General features: G+C 41.6%; 1 protein-coding gene across 26 annotated transcripts in view; it reads right to left on the minus strand.

Moving 5' to 3' along the window:
* Positions 1-24,767, minus strand: part of MBNL2 (muscleblind like splicing regulator 2) — a 77,626-nt gene that overhangs the window by 34,642 nt on the left and 18,217 nt on the right. For 20 of the 26 annotated variants that reach the window (XM_083610905.1, XM_083610897.1, XM_083610898.1 and 17 more), the window contains exons 2-5: positions 21,947-22,713; positions 4,027-4,191; positions 1,840-2,040; positions 110-373 (exon numbers count right to left, since the gene is read on the minus strand). In XM_083610905.1, coding sequence (XP_083467031.1) covers positions 110-373; positions 1,840-2,040; positions 4,027-4,191; positions 21,947-22,120 — 804 coding nt within the window. In that variant the 5' untranslated portion in view covers positions 22,121-22,713. Of the gene's footprint in view, positions 1-109; positions 374-1,839; positions 2,041-4,026; positions 4,192-21,946; positions 22,714-23,265; positions 23,444-24,767 lie in introns of those variants that run through there. The other 6 variants (XM_083610902.1, XM_083610901.1, XM_083610890.1 and 3 more) reach the window with 5 other exon arrangements.

A 24,767-nucleotide genomic window follows, 5' to 3' on the forward strand; every position in this document is an offset into this window, starting at 1 on the left:
ATTAATAGAAGACCATATTCTGGTAAAGGCTTTAAGCTAAATTACACTCTTAAAAGCAATGCTGGCTTCACAAAAGCAGTAATTACGGATCCTGCATTCTTGCACTTACCATCACTGTAGCAGCTGCAGCAGCTGCCTGAGCAGCCACTGCAGCCTGGTTGGCTTGGTGCTGAGCAGCTTTGATTTTGGCCTGCAAGTGAGCAGGAGGGTGAAAATATTTGCATTTCTCCCTCATGCAGCGCCCCTTTATGTAATCCATACAAACAGTTACGGTGTTGTCATTTGTATCAATCATTGTGCTGTCTGCAGGATGTGCAAAGCGGCAGTCAGTTTCGCCCCGTGCACAGTTTCCTCGCTGGAACTCCCTGCAAACCTGGTGCGCAAAACAATACTCATTATGCATACTAGATCAGGAGGGGTGGGGTGGGGTAGTTGCATATACTGAACAAGAGAAGACATTCAAAAATGTAACTCCCAAAGGCTCGAGACCAAATGGCCTCCAGTGCTTTTCAAACCAAACTTCCAACTTCAACCTACAACCGCTCTGCAACTTGTGTATCTTCAGGCACACAGCTCTGGATCATAAGATAACTTAAGGCAAGGAGATTCACTGAAGGAATGCTTCCTGTCTCCTTCTTCCCCCTTCAGCCACCTGCTTCCCCTGAAAAGCCTTCCTTCTCTAGAAGCCGGTTTAAATAATGTGGCCTGGTGGCTCCTGGAGAAGAGGGGAATTGGCTAAAACAGGACTTGAATGCTAGGGTAAGTTATCAGAAGGAAGTTCACAGAAGGAAAATGTCTCATTCCTTGTTTTCACCCCGCCCACCAGCCCCCTGCCGCCACCATGCCCCATGTCACATTGTTCAGGAAGAGCACCTGACCTTTCAGAGTAGAAGCCCAGGGGGCTGCAAGAAGGACAGGTAACTTTCCTTCCCTGAACTTTTAAGTTAACTTATCTCAGGATCCACGCCATGCCCTCTCGCTTCAGATTAGCCCTTTCCCCATTTCCATCTCTGTTACATTGCCCTTTCCTCTTTCGCTGCAGGATACTTTTCCTGCCATTGGCTCACCCCAACTTAGCGAAACTCACAACCCGCAAGATGAAGACCAGCAGCCTAGATTTTCCTTGTACCTGCAATCACCTTTGAGGCATTAGGAGAATAAGGTATTTTAACCCTTAATGCTTCCTCACAAATCTATAAAGTCGCCTAAGTGTGATTAGAGATGTACATGCACCTTCAAAAACACAAGCAAATCTTGCTCTTCTGCCCCTTGTTTATAGTGTCAGCAGAGCTGGTTAGTGGTAGGGGTCATACAGCAGCCGTATTGTCTGCCATCAGGAAGAGAGCAAAATGATGGAACCCTCACTTCCAACTTAGCATAGAGCACTCCTGCTATCCCTCTGGCCCATTTTGTGCTAGTTTTCATATGTTACAAGGTTGGGATAGTAGCTCAGCTTTCCCAAAACACATTGTTTTCTTTTCATTCAAACTGGTGGGTAACAAACAATTGTGCATGTTTAGCTGGTAACAGACCTATAAATAGCTGGTGCGCAGAGTCTCTCCCTGGGTTTATGTTCTGGATTTATTAGGTCCTTTCCGTGTAAAACTGCTAACAGCCTCAAACCCACGCCATATAAAAACACAGCAGCAGTAATATAATGGTGTAATTACTTCTGTACTCCTGTTACTCTGAGCTGATCTCTACTGTAGTATCTGCAATGCCTCTGCTCAGCGGTAACTAAGGTTAGGGAACTGCTTCACTGCACTAACCCCCCCCCCCCCAATTTTCCCAGAATCCTAACATAAGAAGTACGCATCAGCATAATGGTGCTCACCATACCTCTAGCTTATCGGTCCTGAGGAGTTTCTGGGTCGTGGTTGAACCAGGGACTGAGACAGGGGGACTTCCAGGAACAATGACAGGCTGCGTGGGGACAATTTCAGTAGGAACTAATCCAACCCCAGGAGTGACGGGTGTTAAATATGGTGCAAAGCTAAGTGCTGTGTTGGATCCTATTGTTGGCCCTACAGGAAATGAGTGCTGAGGAAAGGGTGGGGGGGAGAGAGAGGGGGAGAGAGAGAGAGAGAGAGAGATGAAAAACAAACATGTAAATCCTATAGGCAAACATGGTTCAATAAGGGTCAAAATGGCAATTTCCAGCCAGATGGACCACTTTTTAGGAGAACCACAACTACACTGGCCAGCCTCCAGAATGCTGCTCCGGACGTTGCAGGGAACTTTGAAAAAAAAGAATTTCTCTTGTTAAGATATAAACCGAGTCGACGTTCATGTGTCCAGAGCCTACAGTGATGGATAACTCACAGTCCAGACAAACACTGCCGCAATAAACAGGTTCATATCAGGGAAGCAGCTTGCCTGCAGAGAATTATGACAAAAGTCAATATGATTCTACCCTGCATGGATTGTTTGCGGTCTCCTCAGCATCCGAGTCTGGAGTTAGGCAATTTGCAAGGGGTGTGTGAGTGCAGGTAGGTGGATTTTAATTATTTCTTTAAAAGGAAATAGTAAAATACAACCAAGCAGGTCCTAAAAGTCAGTGTTTACTACAGAGTCAAACAATTGCCAGGTTGGAAAGACTACGCTGTTGAATTTGGTCAAAAACAGCATGGGAGAACAGGGAAGCTTCCAGACATCTGAGCAGTTTCTTGAAGCGGGGGAATGATTTAACCATGTGAGACTGAAATATATGGTTGTAGTTTGAAATTATGGACCTGAGGCTGCTCAAAGAAAACACGGGATAGTATGTGTAATGTATGAGGGCTCACAATGTAAATAGATGGGTGTTTCCAAACACATATCATTTCATTGTTTTTAAGTGACTCACCAGTCTGAAAAGCATTTGTGATTGTGTCTAGAATATATTACGTGCTGCTGAGGTAGCTTCTGCTACAGGCCTCAGCCTCAAAGGAAAAACATGGCTTAGCCTCCATAAATTAGACCAAAAGGGATAACCAAAACAGACATTAAGAAGCAGAAAAATTGAAGTTCACATTTTATAACTGGCTGAACATGAGGAGTTCTTAAGTCATTTCTGTGTGGGAGGATATATGAGTACTGCACATAAACGCATAAGATAAAGACGGAAAAGGCAGCACAATCAACCAGTAAATGGCTGGGTGATTTTACATCAGTAAAATTAACTAAACTATAAACCTGCAAATCCAGTTGAAGGCATATATTTGGCATGATCCTTCTGGAAAACAGTGAGGGGTACGCAATACTGTTTCAGGAAAAGGAAACCTGTGGTTGTCCAGATAATGTTAAACTCAAAATACAAAAAATTTCAGCCAGCATGACTTGCTCCCAAGTGTGACTGCAGAGTAAAACCATCTGCATAACCCTTCTGAAGTCCAAAAAACAAATCTGAACCACAGTTTGTTATACATTATGGTATGGCCTACTTCTAGTTGGACTAAAGAAGGGTAAGTAGAAACTGTCAGTTACAGATTAGGAAATTCATAGGTATTATCTGAACCTATAAAGGAATAGCATGCACCTGAAACTGTGATGACAAAAATGCTAAAGGACAATCAACCAGAATGCTAAACAAAAAGCTGCAAGTTCATAATATGATTTCCACATTATAGGTTAAACTTTCAGAACAAAGCCATTCTAGAATAAGAACACCCCCCAATAGCCCTGCCTTTAATGAAGAATGCATACAAATTATGGTATATAAAAATAATTTTATAAACTATCCAAATATAGCTCTACAGCTCAGACTTTCACTTATTGGCCTAATAATCAATAAGCTGCCTAGTCCTGAAACTGAAACGTTTCAAAACAGCTGCACAAATCTATTTATGTATGTATCGATATAGATATATATAAATTTAATTTACAAAACTGATCTAGGCATTTTATTTCAGAACTTCACAACAGCAATATTGTAATAACTACATAAGTTAAGGTGGAAATGTTAAAGTGCTTGAAATGCATTTGTCAGTTTATCTGGAAATGACTTGTAAAGTTAATACAGACAGCTCTTTTGTTAAAGGTACTTACCATTGGCTGAAGAGGCGTTCCTGGAAACATAAATTGCATCTGCTGTGCAAGCATTGCTGCTGCAGTTTTCTGTTGGATCAGGTTGTTCCTTCCATTAATTTCTAGCTGCGTTTTCAAATGTGTTGGTGGGTGAAGATATTTGCAGTTCTCCCTTGTGCAACGGCTCTGAAAAATGTGAAAATATTACTCAGTTCTGGAAATTTAACTATAGTCTGGTGTTATCACAAAAGCATCTGCAATGGTTGGCCTTTCTCCAAGGCATTACATCCCTATCCTAATAATATTGAGCATTCCATTGAAATCAATGGGAAGTATTTGTACGTAGCATATTTAGTATTGTGGTCTGATTATTAACAGCCTTGCAAAATAATACTTCGGCAGTTAGGTGGAGCCTTGGTGCTGCCCTTTGTGGATGGAATGAAGGGAGAAGTTGAAGGTTTAGGAGATCGTATCCAACGCAAAAAGGCACAGAGGCATGCCCTGCTCTAATTCCAAACACACCCCATGACATATGCCACAAGACTGGACATAGTGCTCACAGAACTGCATTTCTCAGCCACACTGCAAGAGCTTCAATGGGGAAGACTCTAGAGCAGCAGTTCTCAACCTGTGGGTCCCCAGATGTTGTTGGACTACAACTCCCATCATCCCTGAGCTCTGGCCTTGCTAGCTGGGGGTGATGGGAGTTGCAGTCCAACAACATCTGGGGACCCACAGGTTGAGAAAGGCTGCTCTAGAGTCAGCTCCAGGCTCAATCCCACCCCAGGACACATCTCAGGGTGGGCTAATTACATTGCCAAGTGTGGCGACCACACAGGGCCCCCGGACGTTTGACGGTCTATTGACCCTGTGCCACCACTGTGATTGCTTTTTCCGCTGCCACCACCCCATTTTTCACGGGGACACACGGAGTCCAGTCAGTTGTTAACATTAACAAATAATCAAGTTTATTTTAAAATGCAGGAACAAGCGTACGGTTTCAGTTTATTTTTCTCTTGTCAGTTTCTTAATCTTAGTTCCTAACAACTCCAAACTGATTATTCCAACTATCTATCTGACTCAACCTAACAATTCCTCTCGCTCTCTCACAATACAACTCTACCAACCCACTGCCTATTCCTCCCTCTTCCTTCTCCAACACCCAAACCTCAACTCTCAACTCCCAAACCTCAACTGACTCTCAAACCTCAACTCCCTTTCAAAACCTCCCACTCTAACTTTTACTCCCCCCTTGCATTCCCACTGGCCAATCACATCACACCCATTTTAACCCTTTCCTTATGACCCATCCTAGGAGGCAAACGCCACACCAAGAGAGAGAGAAAAGGCCAATATAGAAAATAGGGACCACTTTTTATATGAGGCAGTAACTTGGCCATACAGAAGTGAGAAGGATGGGTTGTTAAGGCCTCTTAAAGACCCTCGAGTGCCCTGCAATTGAGAAGGGTCAAGAGGCATACTCCCAGGACCAACCTTTGCTTGACACCATTCTCCTCCTTCCAGCAGATGTGATGAGAACTACCATTATTACAGTCTTCCATTCACCCACCCGTTTGGATATTCAATAAAGCTGCCGTCTACTTCATGAGATAAACCATAAATGTCCATACTATCTTAATTGACAGATATTCACAGTTCAAAAAGTAACAACATGCCCATGACATATTGGGTTGGATCCAAAGGTCCAAAGCAAAACTCTCCACTCTTCCAGAAGCCAGTGTGATGTTGTGGTTAGAGAAACGGAGGTTCAAATTCTCACTTAACCCAGAAGCTCCTTAGGTGATCTCAGACAAGTCTCTCTCTCTCTCTCTCTCTCTGTCTATATTATTTTATAGGGTTGTTGCGAGGACTAAATGGAGGGGGTGAGGAGAACCAGATATACTGCCCTGAGCTTACTGGAAGAAAGGTAGGATAGCAATGTAGTAAATAAAGAAGTATGTAGTAAAAATCTGCAGAGACCGCTGCTAAATTACAGCCCCCTCTGAAAACTTTAGATCTGCTTCAGTTTACAGAAAGGCCACCTGGGATGTAACTCAAAATGCCACATTTGAAATGTTTGATCTCAAAAGGAGAATGTTTTTGACAGCCCTTTGTTTTGATTTGTTCAACAATAAGAAACAGGCTTCATTTTAATGGCTGTGTGGAGAGAATCCTATCTCAGCTTAATAAGCTTTATATAAATGAGATATAAATGAGCTTTTTGTCTGTGCTTGCAGACCCTTCACAGCTTGGGGACTCAAACCAGGAAGTCTTTAATGAACCATGTTTTCTGTTTTGTGCAAACAGGGAAGCTATGGTTACCAGACCTGGGCCAAGACAGGATATTAAACCAAATTCAAACAGTGGATTAACATCCTGGCTGGTTCTGAAGTCAGGTTTCCCAGTTTGGGCAAAATGAGAAACAATGGTTAATTAGAGACTTAATGGTTTGAATATCTGCACTGCAAAGAGAAGAGTGAAGGGACTGTGTGCACAACTAAAAAGGCCAAGATACAGTTGTTAGAACTGAGCCATTCTATTTGATAAGAGAGTAAGGGATTCAATTTTTTGTATGTAGACTTCCATTTGTTTTGTTACATTAGTCTCAGATTTCAATTTAACACAGTTATTTTACATTTGATCAAGTTAAATAATAAAAAATAGCATCCCTTCTTACATCCAGACAGAAAACCTGTTTGTTTTTTGTTTGTTTTGAAAATAGGGGGATTTTATACTACTGACTAATGGGGTGACATTTCCGCTAGAGATCACATACAGAGTGTCTCGAGTATCCTTCCTTTATTCCGCCCCCCCCTTGTCTCTAGAACTACCCAGTGCAGTTATAACCTTACAAAATATCTGCTATTTTTTCTTAAATCCATATATAATTATTACCTCCTACAAGCCTAAGCATAACACATTATTGACACTAAATAAATGTTTAGAAGCTGGAGCCCAATGTACTTTGCAAACTGCGAAGAAATCCTGTTTGTTTCAACTGTCTTTTAATAGGTACAGTCAAACCTCGGTTGTTGAATGTAATTCATTCCGGAAGCCCGTTCAGCTTCCAAAACGTTTGACAACTGAGGTGCGGCTTACGATTGGTTGCAAGAGCTTCTTGCACTCAAGCGGAAGTTGCATTGGACGTTTGGATTCTGAAAAACGTTCAAATACCAGAACACTTACTTCCGGGTTTTGGGCGTTCGGGAGCCGAAACGTACAGTAACGGAGGCATTCGGGAACCGAGGTTTGACTGTTTTGTGTAACTTAGCATGTATTGTATTGTAATGTCTGCTGCATGATTTAAATATATATATATATATATATATATATATATATATATATATATATATATATATATGATTTTCTTGGTTTACAAAAGCACGTGCATTGTCTCTTTTTCAGGTTGTGTTTTCTACAGATCAGTTACATTTGTTGTGAGACTTTAGTGTTGAATAACTTGGGAAGAAAGGAGGGGGGAAGAGACACATACACTAAAGTAGAAGAATATAAGCTTTACCACCCCACCCAACCCTTGTATAATGTTTGTGATGGAGGAAGTCTTCTATCTGGTCAGGTGAAAGTCGGTTTGTAACAGTCACTGGGGAACCCTAACTGACAGCTGGGGAGGGGCTGGAGACAGAATTCTCAGTATGCAAAAGGAGAGGAGGTATACAAATTCTGGTTGGTGGGTAGCAGATTTAGAATTCTTAGTCAGACAGTGTGATTGGCTGGAGCTGGATGTGGGGTGGAGTTGGAAGAAATGCATATATGGCTAGGTGCTAGTCAGGATAAATCAATGTAGGTTGGTGCTTGGTCCTTGTGGTGGACAGCCAGAAGAAGATGAAAAACAGATCCTATGCTTGAAAACGTGACCGAACAAGGGCTTTTGCCAAAGTCCTCAGTTACACTGTTAGTAAGGCTTAACTGGAGTGGAGTCAAATACCAAGGCAACTGAGCAGAAGATTTTTAATACTGTAACAGATTACATCCTCCAAGTTGTCTTGGTTAGTATTTCAAGTTCCAGTAACAAGTTAGAAAAGCGTGTAAGAATTTAAGGAGATAGAACTATATTAAAGTAACCACATAAGCCTGTGTACTACATAATCTTGTAAGAAATAAACATTAATATCATAGTTAAGTATAGCAACTATACCAGATTGGCTTTGAAGCACGTCTATATCCCACTGGGCTATTAAGGACAGAGGTGGAATTAAATGGTGGCAGAAGTATGGGTTTAAGAAAACCATTGGAATAGAAGTTGGGTTTTGTTAATAAAGTAAAGAAACCCGCCCCCCTTTCCTCCACACAACACTATAATAAAGCCATCTGCATACTATAGTGAACATAAATTATAATTAATAAATTATCTGTTTCTGTTACATATGTTAATCCCATCCTTTTGCACTAATTACATAAATGGAAACTCAATTACCAAAGGGGCAAGTACAGCAGAGGAAATTAAAAGGACCTAAATTTTATTATTCTGACCATCTAACCATCCATAAAACCTGCCCGCTTGAGACCATGGCCTCTCCTTTGCTAGAGAACAGGTCGAATTCTTCAGATCTGGGAACTAACTAGACGACACTGCTAATTGGAGAAATGGAAATAGGAGGTTATTAAGCAACTGGCCTGCAGAACAAGATGTGTTAAGAACGTATCAAGAAGGTCACCCAAGGCAGGATCCAGCCAAAGTTAAGTATTATTTTAAGCACTGTTGATTTCAATAGGAATTAAATATGCTAAACTCTGGCTGGAAAGTCAATACCAATGGCTTACATATTACTGTCTCTCTGAGGCAAGGTCTACATTTTTACTACGTATGCCCCAAGTGCCTGGCACAATGCGAGTCTGATATCACCAACTGTCTCTAAGCTTTACTATATTATGAACAATATACAGAGGCTTTATTTTATTAGTAGGCTTCATCCTTCATTGTCCAACCAGAAAAGTGGTTTTCCTAGAAAAGGGCAAAAAGCAACAATCTTGCAAAGCATTCAAGTAGACGGATGAAAATTCCACCACTATACAAAGGCACATTCTCTTATCTCTGTGTGAGGCTGGCTGGCTGGGTTTCATTGCTTAATGATACTGCCAGAGCAGCAACTGTGCCATTAACAATGCATGTGTTTAGGGGGGCAGGATTTCCCAACGAGAGGGCAGCATGATAAAACATTTCCAGTTGCTTGGGAAGGTGACAAAAAATTATGGGGAGCAGATTAAAAATAAACGAAGAACTTCATTTGCCAAGTCATTCATTAATCTTGATAAAGCAGAGCTTGAGGGGATTAAAGAAAATAAAAAGACAGTCCAGGTTCCATTCACATTTATAGCTGAAATGAAAACCTCACACGCCAAGGCAGAGTTTGCACGCATCCTGTATTATTCCTGCAAAAAATACATTAAAGCAGGGTCTGCCGGTGTAAACATTGCTTATTGGGAATGACCTTAGAGGCTGCGGGGAGGGGAAATTTGTCTTCTTCTACCAGGGTTCTCCTTCTCCTCCTTTGAGACTGCAAGTAACTCACCCTGCCATGGGGTAAACAAGCACAATACTTTCATTATCCACCTCTCTCACCTTTACAAGATCTAACCTGCAGTCTAGCATAACAGATCCGTCTGTTGGGTGATCCGGGTGTTGCTGCTCCTCCCAGCCTCAGCCAGCCTTCCTTCCAACCTCTCCAGGTGATGCTGCTACCTGTCAGCTTCTTCCTTCTCAGTCTCATTGCTGCTGTTATACAAATCACTGCTGAGAAGGGTGGGGTGGGGGGAACTGGAATGAGCTGGCTCTGACTCTCATCAAGTACAGTGGTACCTCTGGATGAGAACGGGATCCGTTCCGGAGCCCCGTTTGCATCCTGAGCAGAACACAACCCGTGCCTGCGCGTGCCGCGATTCGCCGCTTCTGCGCATGCGTGGGACATCATTTTGAGCATCTGCGCATGCGGCAAATCCTGGAAGTAACCTGTTCCGTTACTTCCGGGTCGCCGCGGAGCGCAACCTGAAAACGCTCAACCTGAAGCGACTTTAACCCGAGATATGACTGTAATCTTCTTGGTTACTTGAGTTCTACAACTTTTGTGGATCCTCCCTTTAGGAGAGCCTGCAGAACTATAGCCTCATCATCAGATGAGTCACCCAGAGTGGATGGGGAAACCCTGCCAGATGAGCGGGGTATTATTATTATTATTATTATTATTATTATTATTATTAGGTGCTATGCAGGAAAAAACACACCAAGAGTGGTAAGGGAATCAGGAAAGCTAGTCAAAATATGATTAACAAAATTAATCTGTTTCTGGCAATATCTGCAAAGCTGCCTAGCAGAAAAGTCAGAGTATGATGAAAGACATAGGTGGCAATTATTCTGAACAGACAACCCAAAGCAAATACTAGCTTAGTTCAGAAATCTGATTTCACTTGATCGAATTCTGGCATTCAAGATGGATATTTTTACATTCAAGATGACCACAGCATTGTAATACACAGCAAATGCATATTTCTAATTATCTCCATGCCACAGTCCTAACCACTTATAACAAAGATGACTGAGTTACTTGTTTCAAGCTTTTCTTTCTGACATGTACCTCATACCATGATTAAAATCACCATGGCACTTCAGATCTGAGTTGATCTGAAAGATATTTAGGCTAAAAATATAACAGAGCTTAAACTGTGCTCTATCATTAGTTCTTTTCAAGTTTAAGATTTTTCCGTAATGCTTTTCAAACGACTTGTATTCTAAAAATAACCGATTTACTTGAGTGAAGTCTTTTTCTTTTTCTGTCTTATATCAGTGTGTGACAGTAAAATTATGATGGATAAGTAGCATTTTGTCTGAAGAAAATTCACACAGCCAGATCACTAGGCAACATCTGAGCTGGAAGGCAGAAACAACCCTACTTTGCTACGGATTTAAAGTTTACTTTATTAAAAGAAATTAATAATTGTACGTGGATGTTCCTTGAGGAAAGGAGATGAACAGCTCTCATCAACATGCCACAGCAAATGATTGCTACAGATTATTCCTATCAACAGAGATGTCTGAAATTAATTTTATACATACAGAGATCTACAAATTAGAACTGGACTTGCAAATCTGGTAGCTAGCTGTGATGTCAAATCCTGTCAGAATTTTAGTGATCCTCACTTCTAAGCCAGGATGTTAAGGATCACATCTTAAATAGCAGCTAGTTTATTTAGGACTTTATTAAGTAATTGCTGCTTTCAAAATTTAGGTTGCAATCCTACCTCCCTATGTTGACAACAAGAAGGTAGTAACAATGCAGCAGTCATCTCTCCACCGGCAGAGGTGAGAACTGATACGAAGGTCTCTCCTGCCAACAGTAGTTAGTGGAAGTCACAAAATGGGATGTTTGGGCGCAAGGTCATGGAGACTTTGGACCAGTGACAGCAATAAAAAGGAGGGAAAGCCTCTCATCACTTACCAGGGCTTCAGTTGGGGTGGTATATCCATCATTCTGCACCGCCCCAGCCCTTCAGTATTGATTTGCCCTGGTGCAATCCTATACATGAGGGGCTGCCATCCCAGAACCCATGAAAGCTTTCAGGGTGCTCCTAAAAAGACGCCCCGGTTTCATGTTTTAAAAAAGTATTTTTCAAAGTGTGTGTGTGTGTATACTGCACCTCAGAAGCTAATTCCAGACCCAGCTCTAGCCCTCTTGCCCCTAGAAAGTGACTCTCACCATGTGAGACTAGTAACAACATCCCACTGGAAAAGAGATGGGGTATAACAATATATGGATTATATAGTTCTCAGAAGATCTAACTTACCACCATTAAGTTATTTAAGGGGGGACTGAACTTGTAATCTTCATAGAACTCTAGCCCAATGGTTGCCATTAATTTGATTCTGAACTGATTTTAGAATGTATTTCAATTAACTGACTGTGATTTTATGTAAACTGTGCTATTTTTACTATTGTTAGCCGCTCTGAGCCCGGCTTTGGCTGGGGAGGGCGGGATATAAATAAAATATTATTATTATTAAAGAATGGTATCCCTTTTTAAGTCTCTTAATGAAGGGGGCAGGTTTAGACAGCCTCCAGCAATTCTTGACAGGAGAATTTGAAAATTCAGCAATGTTGCTTGGGTTCTTAGGTGTATTTGTACAAGAGACTTATTGCACCAAAGTTGTTCTTGATTTTTGTGTTTTGTTACTGTTAAAGAGATTCATAATAATAATCTAAAATAATAATAATAATAAAGTTTTTAGCCCACTTGGAAAGCAAGCTATAGGGCAAAATGTGCATATACCTTCTGATTTCTGCAAAACAAGAGTGGTGTGGCTACCTCGTATATTTTTCCTGGTACTGATGTTGTTAATAGACAGCACCAGCATTAATGTTTGTATGTGTGATCTCCATTATCAGGACCAGCTGAGGACAGAGGACTTCCCACGGGAAGCATAAAGAAGGGGACGGTTGCCCCTCTCTAATTTTGTATTATGCCCCCCTCCCACCACGACACAACAGCCATTCTGTAACTGGCACCCCATCACTTGCTCAAAATTGGAAATTTCCACACTAGTTCTCGAAAGTTGGCAACTCCTACTATACAGGTTTACTCAAAATACACACTTTCAATGGGGTTTACTGTAAAGGAGGATACATGGGGTGGTTTTTAAATATTTAACCTGCAATGATATGCACTGTCAGTCAAAAACCTTAAAATTTTACTCCTGGGTGTCTTCCCTTTGTAATCATGATACGATCAGTACAGTGGTACCTCTGGATACAAACGGGATCCGCTCCGGAGACCCGTTCGCATCCTGAAGTAAACACAACTCGCATCTGCACGTGCACAGGTCGCAATTCACCACTTCCACACGTAATGTCATTTTGACCGTCTGCGCATGCAGCAAAAACCGGAAGTAACGTGTTCTGTACTTCCGGGTCGCCGTGGAGCGCAACCTGAAAGCACTCAACCTGAAGCAACTTCAACCCAAGGTATGACTGTAGTTCTAAATTAGAAATTCCTGGCTCATAATATTTCTAGCATTCCCAGATAAATCAACAAGTCTCTCATCTAATTGTTTATATAATAATAATAATAATAATAATAATAATAATAATAATAGTATTTATTTATACCCCGCCCTCCCCAGCCAAGACTGGGCTCAGGGCGGCTAACAACCAATAAAAAACAAGTTGATTGAAATGCAACTTAAAAAACAAGATTAAAATACAACATTAAAACATTAAAATGCAGCCTCATCACAGGAGGAGAAAGGAAAAAGAAAGAGGGGGAGTGAATCAAACTGACCCCAAGCCAAAGGCCAGGTAGAACAACTCTGTCTTACAGGCCCTGCAGAAAGAAATCAGATCCCGCAGGGCCCTGGTCTCATGAGACAGAGCGTTCCATCAGGCTGGAGCCAGTGTTGAAAAGGCCCTGGCTCTGGTTGAGGCTAATCTAACTTCCTTAGGGCCCGGGACCTCTAGGGTGTTGCTATTTATGGACCTTAAGGTCCTCCGTGGGGCATACCGGGAGAGGACATCACACATTTTTCCTGGCATTTTTATTCCCCATTTCTACTCTCTCTGTTTCCCACTAGTTCAAAGTGAGTGGCACTAAATCTTGATTCTTCAAAGCTATAATCCTTAACACACTTACTAGAGGGGAAAATCCCCAATAAACACAGTGGTGCTTACTTCCAGGATTGTACTGTAAATCAATTACTGTCTAATAATTAGGAAACTGCGCTGAATGGATTATATAATTTCTCTTAATGAACATTCAGCTTTTAAAAATGTACAATCCCAAAGTTAAAAAGGAGAAGCAAACAAACATATTGTATTTTGTGGTTCTCTTTAAACAACCAAATATATTACAAGTTGTACACTTAATTGCTCATTTCAATGTAAGATGACAGACTCTTCTGTTAGCGGAAGGCTACAATTTGAAACAAATCTATAATTACTAAGACAAGCTATTACAAGCCTGTGAATGTGTCTTTATATCTTGATGTTTCTACTTCAAGAGATGCTACAGCTGCAAAAACAAAAAAACCCCAAAAACCTGAAAAACAAAACCCAGTCCTACTAAATATGTTGGTAAATATCATTGGTTGACCTATTCTTCCAATTATAAGGCTGAGTGTTTTTTTGGGGGGGGGGGCTGATTTAAAAGGAGGTCTGAATACAATACAAATATGCTAAATTCAAACATCTTAAAGCAAAGTCATTTACAACTGACTCCATGACCCTCATTCAAACATAATGAGAAGATCTCTCTATCTATATACAGAAGTAGTGCATTATTATGGTAACTAGAGAAGGAACAGGGACTAGAAAATCATCAAAAGTATTGTGATCCAGCCCATAGGTCCAAGAAGCCAATCCGTATTCATTCAGAATAACCCATGAACAGAATCCAGTTTTATACCCTGCAGCTACCTCAGCAGTCAGATGAGCTCTTAAAAAATTATTTTAAAAAATACATTATTCTCTGAAAAGAATGTGAACTCTTCTTCTGGGATTGACATGTGTCTAATGAACAACAAGCAGAAGCCGGTGCTTTCATAACAAATCACAGTGCAATCCTATAGAGGCATACTCAAAAGTAGTGTCATTAAGTTCAGTGAGGCTTACTCTTAGAGCATGTAAGTATAGAGAACTCTGTAAGTTTGTGGAGGCAGTTAGAGGATGGATGGCGGCTAACAGCTGTCCATGGAGGCACAGGTCAAATCTGTGTCCAGGGCAGCTGTTTACCAGCTCCATCTGGTACGTAGGCTGAGACCCTATCTGCCTGCGGACTGTCTCGCCAGAGTGGTGCATGCTCTGGTTATCTCCCGCTTGGACTACTGCAATGCGCTCTACATGGGGCTACCTCTGAAGGTGACTCGGAAACTACAACTAATCCAGAATGCGGCAGCTAGACTGGTGACTGGGAGCGGCCGCCAAGACCATATAACACCGGTCTTGAAAGACCTACATTGGCTCCCAATATGTTTCCGAGCACAATTCAAAGTGTTGGTGCTGACCTTTAAAGCCCTAAACGGCCTCGGTCCAGTATATCTGAAGGAGCGTCTCCACTCCCATCGTTCTACCCGGACACCGAGGTCCAGCACCGAGGGCCTTCTGGCGGTTCCCTCACTGCGAGAAGCCAAGTTACAGGGAACCAGGCAGAGGACCTTCTTGGTAGTGGTGCTCTCCCTGTGGAATGCCCTCCCACCAGATGTCAAAGAGAACAACAACTACCAGACTTTTAGAAGACATCTGAAGGCGGCCCTGTTTAGGGAGGCTTTTAATGTTTGATGTAGTACAGTATTTTAATATTTGGAAGCCGCCCAGAGTGTCTGGGGAGGCCCAGCCAGATGGGTGGGGTATAAATAATAAATTATTATTATTATTATTATTATTATTATTATTATTATTATTATTATTATTATAACAGATTGCGACTGAATCTCGAGAAGACAGAAGTACCGGGGACAGCAAGTGGGCAGGTGTGGAGGACTCCCTGGAACTATGCCCCTAGGACCAGGTACGCAGCCTGGGGTCATTTTGGACTCACAGCTGTCCATGGAGGGGCAGGCCAACTATGTGTCCAGGGCGGTTGTCTAGCAGCTCCATCCGGTACGTCAGCTGAGACCCTACTTGTCTGCATCCTGTCTCACCAGAGTGGTATATGCTTTAGTTATCTCCTGCTTGGACTACTGCAATGCGCTCTATGTGGGGCTATCTTTGAAGGTGACCCGGAAACTACAATTAATCCAGAATGCAGCAGCTAGACTGGTGACCGGGAGTGGTCGCCGAGACTATATAACACTGGTCCTGAAAGACCTACATTGGCTCCCAGTACATTTTCGAGCACAATTCAAAGTGTTGGTGCTGACCTTTAAAGCCCTAAACGGAATTGGCCCTGTATACCTGAAGGAGCATCTCTACCGCCCCCCATCGTTCAGCGCAGCTGGAAAGAGAGGTCCAGTTTTCAGAGCCTTCTGGTGGTTTCTTCATTGTAGGAAGTGAAATTACAGGGAACCAGGCAGAGGGCCTTCTTCGTAGTGGTGCCTGCTCTGTGGAATGCTCTCCCCTCAGATGTCAAAGAGAGACACAATTATGCAACTTTCCGTAGTCATCAGGATGTTTTTAATGCCTGATGTTTCATTATGTTCTATTAGATTTTGTTGGAAACTGCCCAGAGTGGCCTGGGCAACTCAGACAAATGCGTGTGGTACAAGTAATAAATTATTATTATTATTTGTTGTTGTTCTGGTGTACAACCAACTTTAGAAAATATCTGACTAGTAAAAATGAAGTTTGATTTAAATCATTTTAAAGCAGGATTTTTCTTATTTATCTAGCATGAAAGCCTTAAAAGGGGGGGGGGGTTATTAGATTATAAGAATCCAAGGGAAGCTGCACTTGCTTAAATCATTTTTATGTGATTATTAAATTCAAAAAATTCTAACGACATATATACATTAATGGGGTCTGAACTGGTGATGACTGGCCAGGAAAGAGATACTGGGGTTGTGGTCACTATGTGTCAGTCAGCTCCACATTAGGGAGTATTAGGAAAGAGGTTGGGGGGGGGGAATGCTAATATTGTAATGCCATTATACAAATGTATGATGCAATTGCAGTTGGAGTGCTGGTTCAAATCTCACCCCTGCCATGAATCTACTATGTGTCCTTAGGCATGACATTCTCTTTCAGCAACAGTCCATTCATCTGAAATGTGGGGATAATAAAGCTTGCACACCTTGCAGAGTCAGAAGGATTACAACCACAGAAAGCACGTGAAGCACTGTGAACAAGTGAAAACGCTTTACAACAATTAAGTATTGTTATACTACAGCCTGATTTAAACGGTACCTTTAAAAATTACAACCAAGGTTTTTGCCATCTCCCTTAGTAAAAATTAATACTGGGGAGGAGGGTTGTTTGATGCTACTGTTCATCAGTTACTTAAAGGTATCTGGCTAGCCTGCATTAAATCTGTTTTAGCAGCAAAGAGATAATATCAGATCAAGCATCAACTTTAAACATTAAAAGGCCATGCACATCAGATATGCTCTATTATAGGGCTGGCAACATGGTGGTGTTCCCCATTGGAACTGAGATATGTATTTGCTAAGTTTAGTATTAGTACCTTGCTCTCAGGCAGAGAACACTCGGGCACAGGGCTATTGGTGTGACTTGTGCTTCTAGGTAACAATTCTTAAGGAACATGATGCATTGAAGTTCCAAACGATTAAGTCTCAAATATTTTGGGCCCATTTTATGCATTTGGAATGGAAAAATTAGCATGCATGTTTTCTTCAAATATTTATCTCATTATAATCCATGTGATTACTCCAGTATTGATCTGGATTAAATGACTGAAGAGTGGAGGGCCACAATTTTAGATCTGGGATTAGTTACTGTTGAACTCCTACCACCCCTAGGTAAGATATAAACATTATGTATGTATTCATATTCTGGTACAGAAAACAGATGTCTTTAAAACAGACAAGGTGCCTATGTCAGGGATCGGATGCATTAAGATCCTCACAGTTCCCATGTCCCAGGAGCATCAGTCTATAAAATAGGTTGATGACATCCAGCTCTAGTTCTCCTTTTTGCATCTCAGACAAGTGAGGTGGTCAGACTGTTGAATCACTGTCTGGGATAGACAATGGGATGGGTGAAGGCTATTAAACAGAAACTCAATCCTGACAAGATGGAAGTTCTATTATTTTATTTAAGGCATTCATGCCCCACTTTTCACCATATGTCCAAAAGTGGCTATGGGCAAGGGGTACATCTGGTCAAGCAGATGGTGTTCAGCCTGTTCTGAATTGATTTGCACCCCCCCTAAAATGATCAGGTTCCTAGGTATGGCCCAAGTGACCTCTGTTCATGAAGCACCTTTTCATCAGCTTCAGCTTATGAAAAGAGATAACCCAGCCGCTGTTATCCAATGAAGCTGTCTTTCAAAACTGCACAGAAACTGTAGTTCAAAATACAGCCTCTAGGCTTATAAAGGCCGGTTACTGGGCAGACATATTTCAAAATATTGCATTTTTAAAATTATTATGCAACACCCCCTACGAACATTATGGATTATAATGTTAAAGGAAAACAAAAACACCTGGTATCTTGCCAGTCAATACAGCTAACAAATATTAATGTGAAATATGGGTAGTAATGCTAAGCTGTCCTTTGCTTTGGCCCTGGTTATCCAATAATTTGGATCACCTCATGGTGATCTTTCCGTTCCTATTCTCCCTTTGTGGAGCTTTCTTGTTGATGGGTCTTCATGCGTTTTAATGAACTGCACCCAAACAAACACTAGCCCTTAGACAGCAGCTAAATCCTATATATATATATATATATATATATATATATGCATATTTGCAATAATACTTCCCCACTGGAAAATTACAGAGAAGATGATATACTATGTCTTTGGCTTCACTGCAAGCCTTCCTTCCAAGAAGACTTTTAGATTAGTGTTTAATTCTGCTGAAAACTGTCTAAGGCTATTGCCCGTATGTATGTGTTAATTCTCTTCTGAAAGTTTTCAAATATAATATTATATCAGAAATGTTAACTTGGTATACCTGGAATATAACTTCTAGGCAGGAGAAAGGCCTAAAGGTGGAGTAAGGTGGCAGAAAAGTTGGCATGATGAAAACACACCACTGGCTCCGCTAGTGCATCTACACTGTGCCAACTTCCTGTAAGCAATAGTGACCCACCTAACAGGACATCAGTGTGGCATCTCTGCTACACCCAGCGGGTCACTTCTGCTAGTAACCACTGAGAATCTGAAGCAAATTTGGCCAAGTGATTAGTACCACAGTTAAGGATTTCATGAACATGGAATAAAAGTTGTAAAAATATATGGCCAACAAAATGCTTTCAATTATGAATTTCCTTTTCTCTAGAACCCTGATACCTTCATACACATGCTCTGCTGCAGCCCCTCTGGGGTTATGTCAGGGATCGGATGCCAGGAGAGCAGATTCTGGACAGCAGGCAAGAAGTTTTCATCCCCTAATCATTTTACAGTTCTCCACCTTGTTCATTCATTCAGCTTGGAGGGAGGTGCCTAATCTTTTACTGAGATTGAGAACAGAGACTGAGATATTGTGACTTGCCCCAAATCACCAAGTGAGCTAATGACAGAGTGGTTTGGGGCAGCTGTGCTTGCTGTTCCCATATCTGTCCAATCAGACAAAAAGCAACTGATAGGTGGGTCAAATTTCTGACAAAAAAAGAAGGGTGCTGGTGGGAGTTGAACTTTCCCCACCATCATTGTGAGAAGTGACAGGTGTCCCCCACCATCTTTCTTTCTTTCTTTCTTTCTTTCTTTCTTTCTTTCTTTCTTTCTTTACCTTCACTGCACTACCTGTGAATAAGGGCAGATCCACGAAGAAACAAATGTCTTTGCTTCCATCATGCTGAGTTTGTCTCTGCGCTGTGACTTGCGAACAAGCCTCCCAGCCCCCAGGGTCATCATGCAAACTTGCTTACATAAAAATTTAAGCAAAGATAACTCTGCTTGTATGAAAAGCATGGCAATGGTGACCCTCACGCACCTTCAGTCACTTGGACTCCTGTTCCTGCTGCTAAATATTTAATTGCACATAGCGCCAAGTCTTCCTTGGTATTATACAAATTCACAACAGTTGACAACGGACACGCAATACAGCGATGGAGGAGAGGTCAGGGACTGACAGTGAATAATGGGGATGAGCAAGTCTGATGTTAGGAGCTAACCCAGGAGTGGGTTATGGTAGCGAGGCAAGTTGCGTTGGACGTAAAATGGTTTATATGCGGCGCATATAGACTAAGAGAGCAAAGGATGTGCATGTAACAATAAAACATGCATGCTTCCACTGTCCTAAATGAGCTAGAACATCTCTTAAGAAGCTATTAAAACACAATATGATAATCCATGGATTAAGGTCATTAATAGTGCACAAAGACAATTGTTTGTGTGAAGGACTTGCATGATATAAAGCCAACAGATTTTCCTGAAAGGGCCTTTCTTTTTACATCTCTCTCCATACCAGACACACACCAGAAATATCCTAAAGGAAGGTTATCGTGTGAACCTGTTTACTGCTAAGATGTACATTTGCAGACTAACTTGCATCTTGGTGGTGATGCAAACACTTCCCCTTCTTAAAGGGTATGCATACATCCAAATGTCTTAGATTTAAGACGTGCAAAGTTGAAAAACATTTTATGGAAGGGCGCTCTAAGCCAAAGAGAGAATGGGCATGACAGACAAGTACTTACCATTCCGAGAAAGAGAGCATAAAAGTCTACATACTAGCCAGGTACCACCACTAAGCCAAAAATAGCCTTAATCATTTAACCCCATCAACGTTTTAAAACTAAACAGGTCTTTTGATTCTCAGAACTAAGAATTTGACTCTTAATAAGCCTGTATAAACAACCAAACCAATTACAATAAAAAATGCACGATAAAACTTTTGTTGCTCTTATGCTTTATACAAACAAAAAGTTTCAAGAAGCCGGACAGACTTTCTCAGGCTGATCCCACAACTTGACTGTGAGGAGGCGGGCTGAAAAGCCAGTGGGCTCCCAGAAACCCTGCTGCCCTTAGCTTAGGAAGGTAGTGGCTGAAGAAAGAAGACATGTGCTCTCTGTAGCATGAACTGACTATCAAACAGCTTTGGTGAAGCTCTGCAGCTTCTGGGATGCTGGGTATGCTAAATGGAAATGTTGGGGTTTATAGGAGAGTGGGTTTAGGGACGCAGGCAAGAGATACTGGGCTCTGATTCTCATACACCAGGCCAGTTGACTTGGGTAGGGTAGAATAAGCAAGGGAAGAAGAAGTACATCATCTAAAGGTGTCATTTACAGGAATCTGTGGCTAAAGGGGCTTGGGATCCTTTCAGAATACGACAATATTAAACACTTTTGAATCTCTTGATTTTTCTAAATCGCATCATCAGTTTTAATTTTAGAGGGGATTGAGTAAAGTTGAGTGTGCATCCAGCCCATCTAGTTTGAACATTCACGTTAGAAGTTTTCAAAACATAGCCATTTAAGATTCATTTGAGAAAGTGGCCTTATAGACAAGTTGTTCACAATGTATTAGCCTGTGTGTAAGAATTACCTCCACATTGTGGAGGCTGACAGAGGGAGGTAAGGCCAGAGCAATTAAAGCTGCAGGAACAGCGGGCAGCCTCCTCTTTTGGTGGTACTTTGGGAAGATAGGAGCTTATAATTATGTAAATCAATTTATTACTCATGGCATACTAGGTGACACCACAGACTTTGAGATTCACAGCTACAAGGAAAATATGCAGTCTCCCCCCCTTCCCCCCCCTTCTTCAAATAAGATACAACACAGGCTGAATTCAGACAACACCTCAAATAAAAGGAATGGTGATCTAGTTTGGATGTAATGGAAAACCCATGTTTGGCTTTCGTTAATAGTTTCAGGCTCATGCGTTCCCCTTCACCCACTTCCATTCTCCTATTCCCTCCTTGACTTCCTAGTCCAGGCATAGGCGAACTCGGCCCTCCAGATGTCTTTGGACTACAACTTCCATCATCCCTAGCTAACAGGACCAGTGGTCAGGGATGATGGGAATTGTAATCCCAAAACATCTGGAGGGCCAAGTTTGCCTATGCCTGTCCTAGTCTGTGGAACACCATAATCTGCTGTTCTATCCAGACCAGACTTTTGAAACACAGACAGCAGTGAATTTAATTAAGCTGGGTATAGAGAGAGGTTGGGAAACAAAAAGAGCCAAGTTCCAATCCTTGGTTTGCCTGCTGTATATTTGGAAGCTCACATCGTAGTCTGGATTCTAAGCTGCTGTTAATACAAACCAGAATTTGTATTTAATTTACACTGCAACTGTTAACAGCAGCAGTATCTTTAAAATTACTTAATAAACCATTATTTCTTGCCATAAACAAGACACATAATGTTTAGTTCTTACCTTTAGGGAATCGAAGCAGGCAATAACTCTTCCATTTTCAACCTGGCAGCTTTTGGGTGGATGTGCAAATTTACATTCCTCATCAGAGCGTGAACAAGTTCCTCTCTGAAACTGCCTGCACACTTCTAATGTCAGCCATTTTGTATCTCTTACAGGAGCAACATTCAAAGCCATGATGTACAATTGATTTAGATTTTGAGAGTTGCTGTTAATGAAATCACCTCGAGTTATGAATTCCAACAACTCAGGGACACCCTTTCAATGTAAATAGCTCCTTGCAGCAATGATGTAATAAATGCTTCAGAGAGTCCAATGCGCATGAAGCTGAATGAGACAACTATTTATCAGCAAGCATGTCAATCATCAATCAATATGTGCCACTTGTAGACTTTTGGCTGCACAATATTCATGCTCGGTAGCATTTCTGGCTGTAGAAAATGTGAGTCCCTCGATGGTTTTGTTGACACCGTTTTGTTAAGCAAGTTTTATTTTCATGCAATGGCATTCCTCAACAACATTTCAGCCCACTGTGTCCTCTTTGTTGGCATTGATTACACAAAAAGAGCTACACATTCAGCAGTTTTCATGCCCAAACTAATATTTTCCTCAGGCTCTGTAAATGCAGGAGTCAGTTTTGCATCAAGTGGCTGGCAAACTGCTGCAGATGACACATAAGGTAAGAGCTGGCAGAGAAATCGTTCTGGAAAAAAGCAGACGGATTGTTCCTTGTACGAGTGACTTCAGAAAGGCACTTACAATGCATGGACCTGTGAAAATAAAGCAGAAATCTTATTCAAACAACTTTCAAATTACCTGTGGTTTTTCGCCCTATCTAAGTAGCTTTATGGCATTAGTTGCTTCTTACAATGTGCCACAGATTTTTAAAGCCAAGGATATGTAAAGGAAATATAGCACAAACTGCACAATCAGCTAATCTCTTCATCCTTAAATGACAAACACAAGTTTTGCAGGAAACACCCGTTCTTTTTTTATTATTATTAACCAGTCACTTTCACTATCAGTATCAGTTGTAAGGTTTTTTTTCACCTAAGACCTGCTAACAGAAATGAACATTTTCCACTGTTGCTTGATATTTATCTGTCTGGGCTGACTTTGGGAGGGAAGGGTTAAACTGGGAGAAGACAAAGTTCTTAATGTTTTAACACATTTGACACTCAGTCTTGGGGCTAGTTACATATTTTAAAATTAAAAATATAAAACAAATTACTGGTCATTCTAGCCCTAGCATAATGCAGATGAACATGCTTACTATTCAGAAGGCTCTATAACAGTTTCCAGTTCATCATTTTACTACTCACAAGGCAATCCTATGCATGCTCAGTGTTTAGGGCTGCAGTCTCAGTTTGCATTATTTAGCAGCTATCTCCAAGCAGTCTGTCCTCATTTCCTCAGGAGGTAAAGGCCTTCTCTGAATGTGCCTTCTTCCAGGAAAAAAATAGCGTTCCTCATCTCTTAGCAGAGACAAAGTCTGTAACCCTAAATAGATTTCATTGCAAAACATCGTGACTGGCACCACAGAATGTAGCAAAAAGTGTACTAGGAATCAAATGGATGGAATTATTTTGCAAGGCTGATCAAGCTTTGTTTATTTGTTTTCTTATTTATAATGTTCACCTACAAGGAACAATTTCATTAAAATGAACCACATCTTCCTTGCCAGGATTACTTAACCTGATCCACTGATCCACTAGCCACTATAAGGTAGGTTGGGTTTTTTTTAATGTGCTATTTACAGGATAGCAATGAGCTTATTAAGAAAATCTATTGGGTTTACTTCAAAGCTGGCTTTATATTATAATAGCACTGGTGGCGTTTAGGCCATGTGGGAAAGCGGGAGGAAAAATCTACCACCAGCTGCAAAGGAAGCAGGGCCCATGTTGCTACAACGGCAAAAACTCTCCAGAAAAGAATTCCTTTATGCAAGGCTGGATAATTGTGTATTGGGTCAGCTTAGTTAATGTATTTTGAAATCTGTTGTGACAAGAGAAGGCACCCCTTGTGCCCCGATAATGGCAGTGAGGATTCATCACAGGTTGTTGTTCTGCCAACATCATCTCCCTTCCCATCATGGTTAAATCCTTGAACTGGTCCTTAAGCAACAGGACAGGGCAGCTGTACCTCCCCCTACAACGCTGGGACCTTCCTGGGTGTGGTGGGCTATCGTGCTCCTCTGTATGGTGCTGCAGACCAGGGTCTGAAGGATTCAGGACTCCGCGGACCCTCACATCAGCTGCAATGTTCTACCAGGTGAGCTGAGAAGAGCAAGTTTGAGGGTCTTTGGACTTTGGGGAGTGGCCATGGCTTAGCAACAGAGCACATCCAAAGGGCCCCAGGGAGGGCTGGAAAAGAGCACGATCTGAAAACCTAGAAAGTTACTTCCAGGCAGAAAAAAAATACTGAACTAGATGGACCATTAGTCTGACCAGCTTCCTAAAGTCACTTCCGTGGCAACTCCACCCTCTCCGGCAGGCAGTACAGCACCAAAGTGGTTCTTCTCCCTACTTGGGACAGTCATTTGCAAAACGGTTGTGCTAGGGGATGGTTGCTCTCCTCTGCAGCAATTAGGCCATGGGGATCCTAAAGGCTCCCCCATGCTTTTCAATATCCACATAAAACTGCTTGCAGATCCCTGTGGGAGTCCAGCAGCACCTTTTTCTTCTTACACAATTCTTAGATCATTACTCTCTTCCTTTTTGTTATGATTTTCTCTGCTTCATTCAGAAATGAGCTAAAACTGGTCAACCCCATCAAATGCACATAAAATAAACTTCTGTACGCAGCACTTGTTGGGGATATACTA

This window comes from Podarcis filfolensis (genome assembly GCF_964270895.1).
Source record: "Podarcis filfolensis genome assembly, chromosome: 4".
In the NCBI taxonomy this organism is placed as follows: Eukaryota; Metazoa; Chordata; class Lepidosauria; order Squamata; family Lacertidae; genus Podarcis; species Podarcis filfolensis.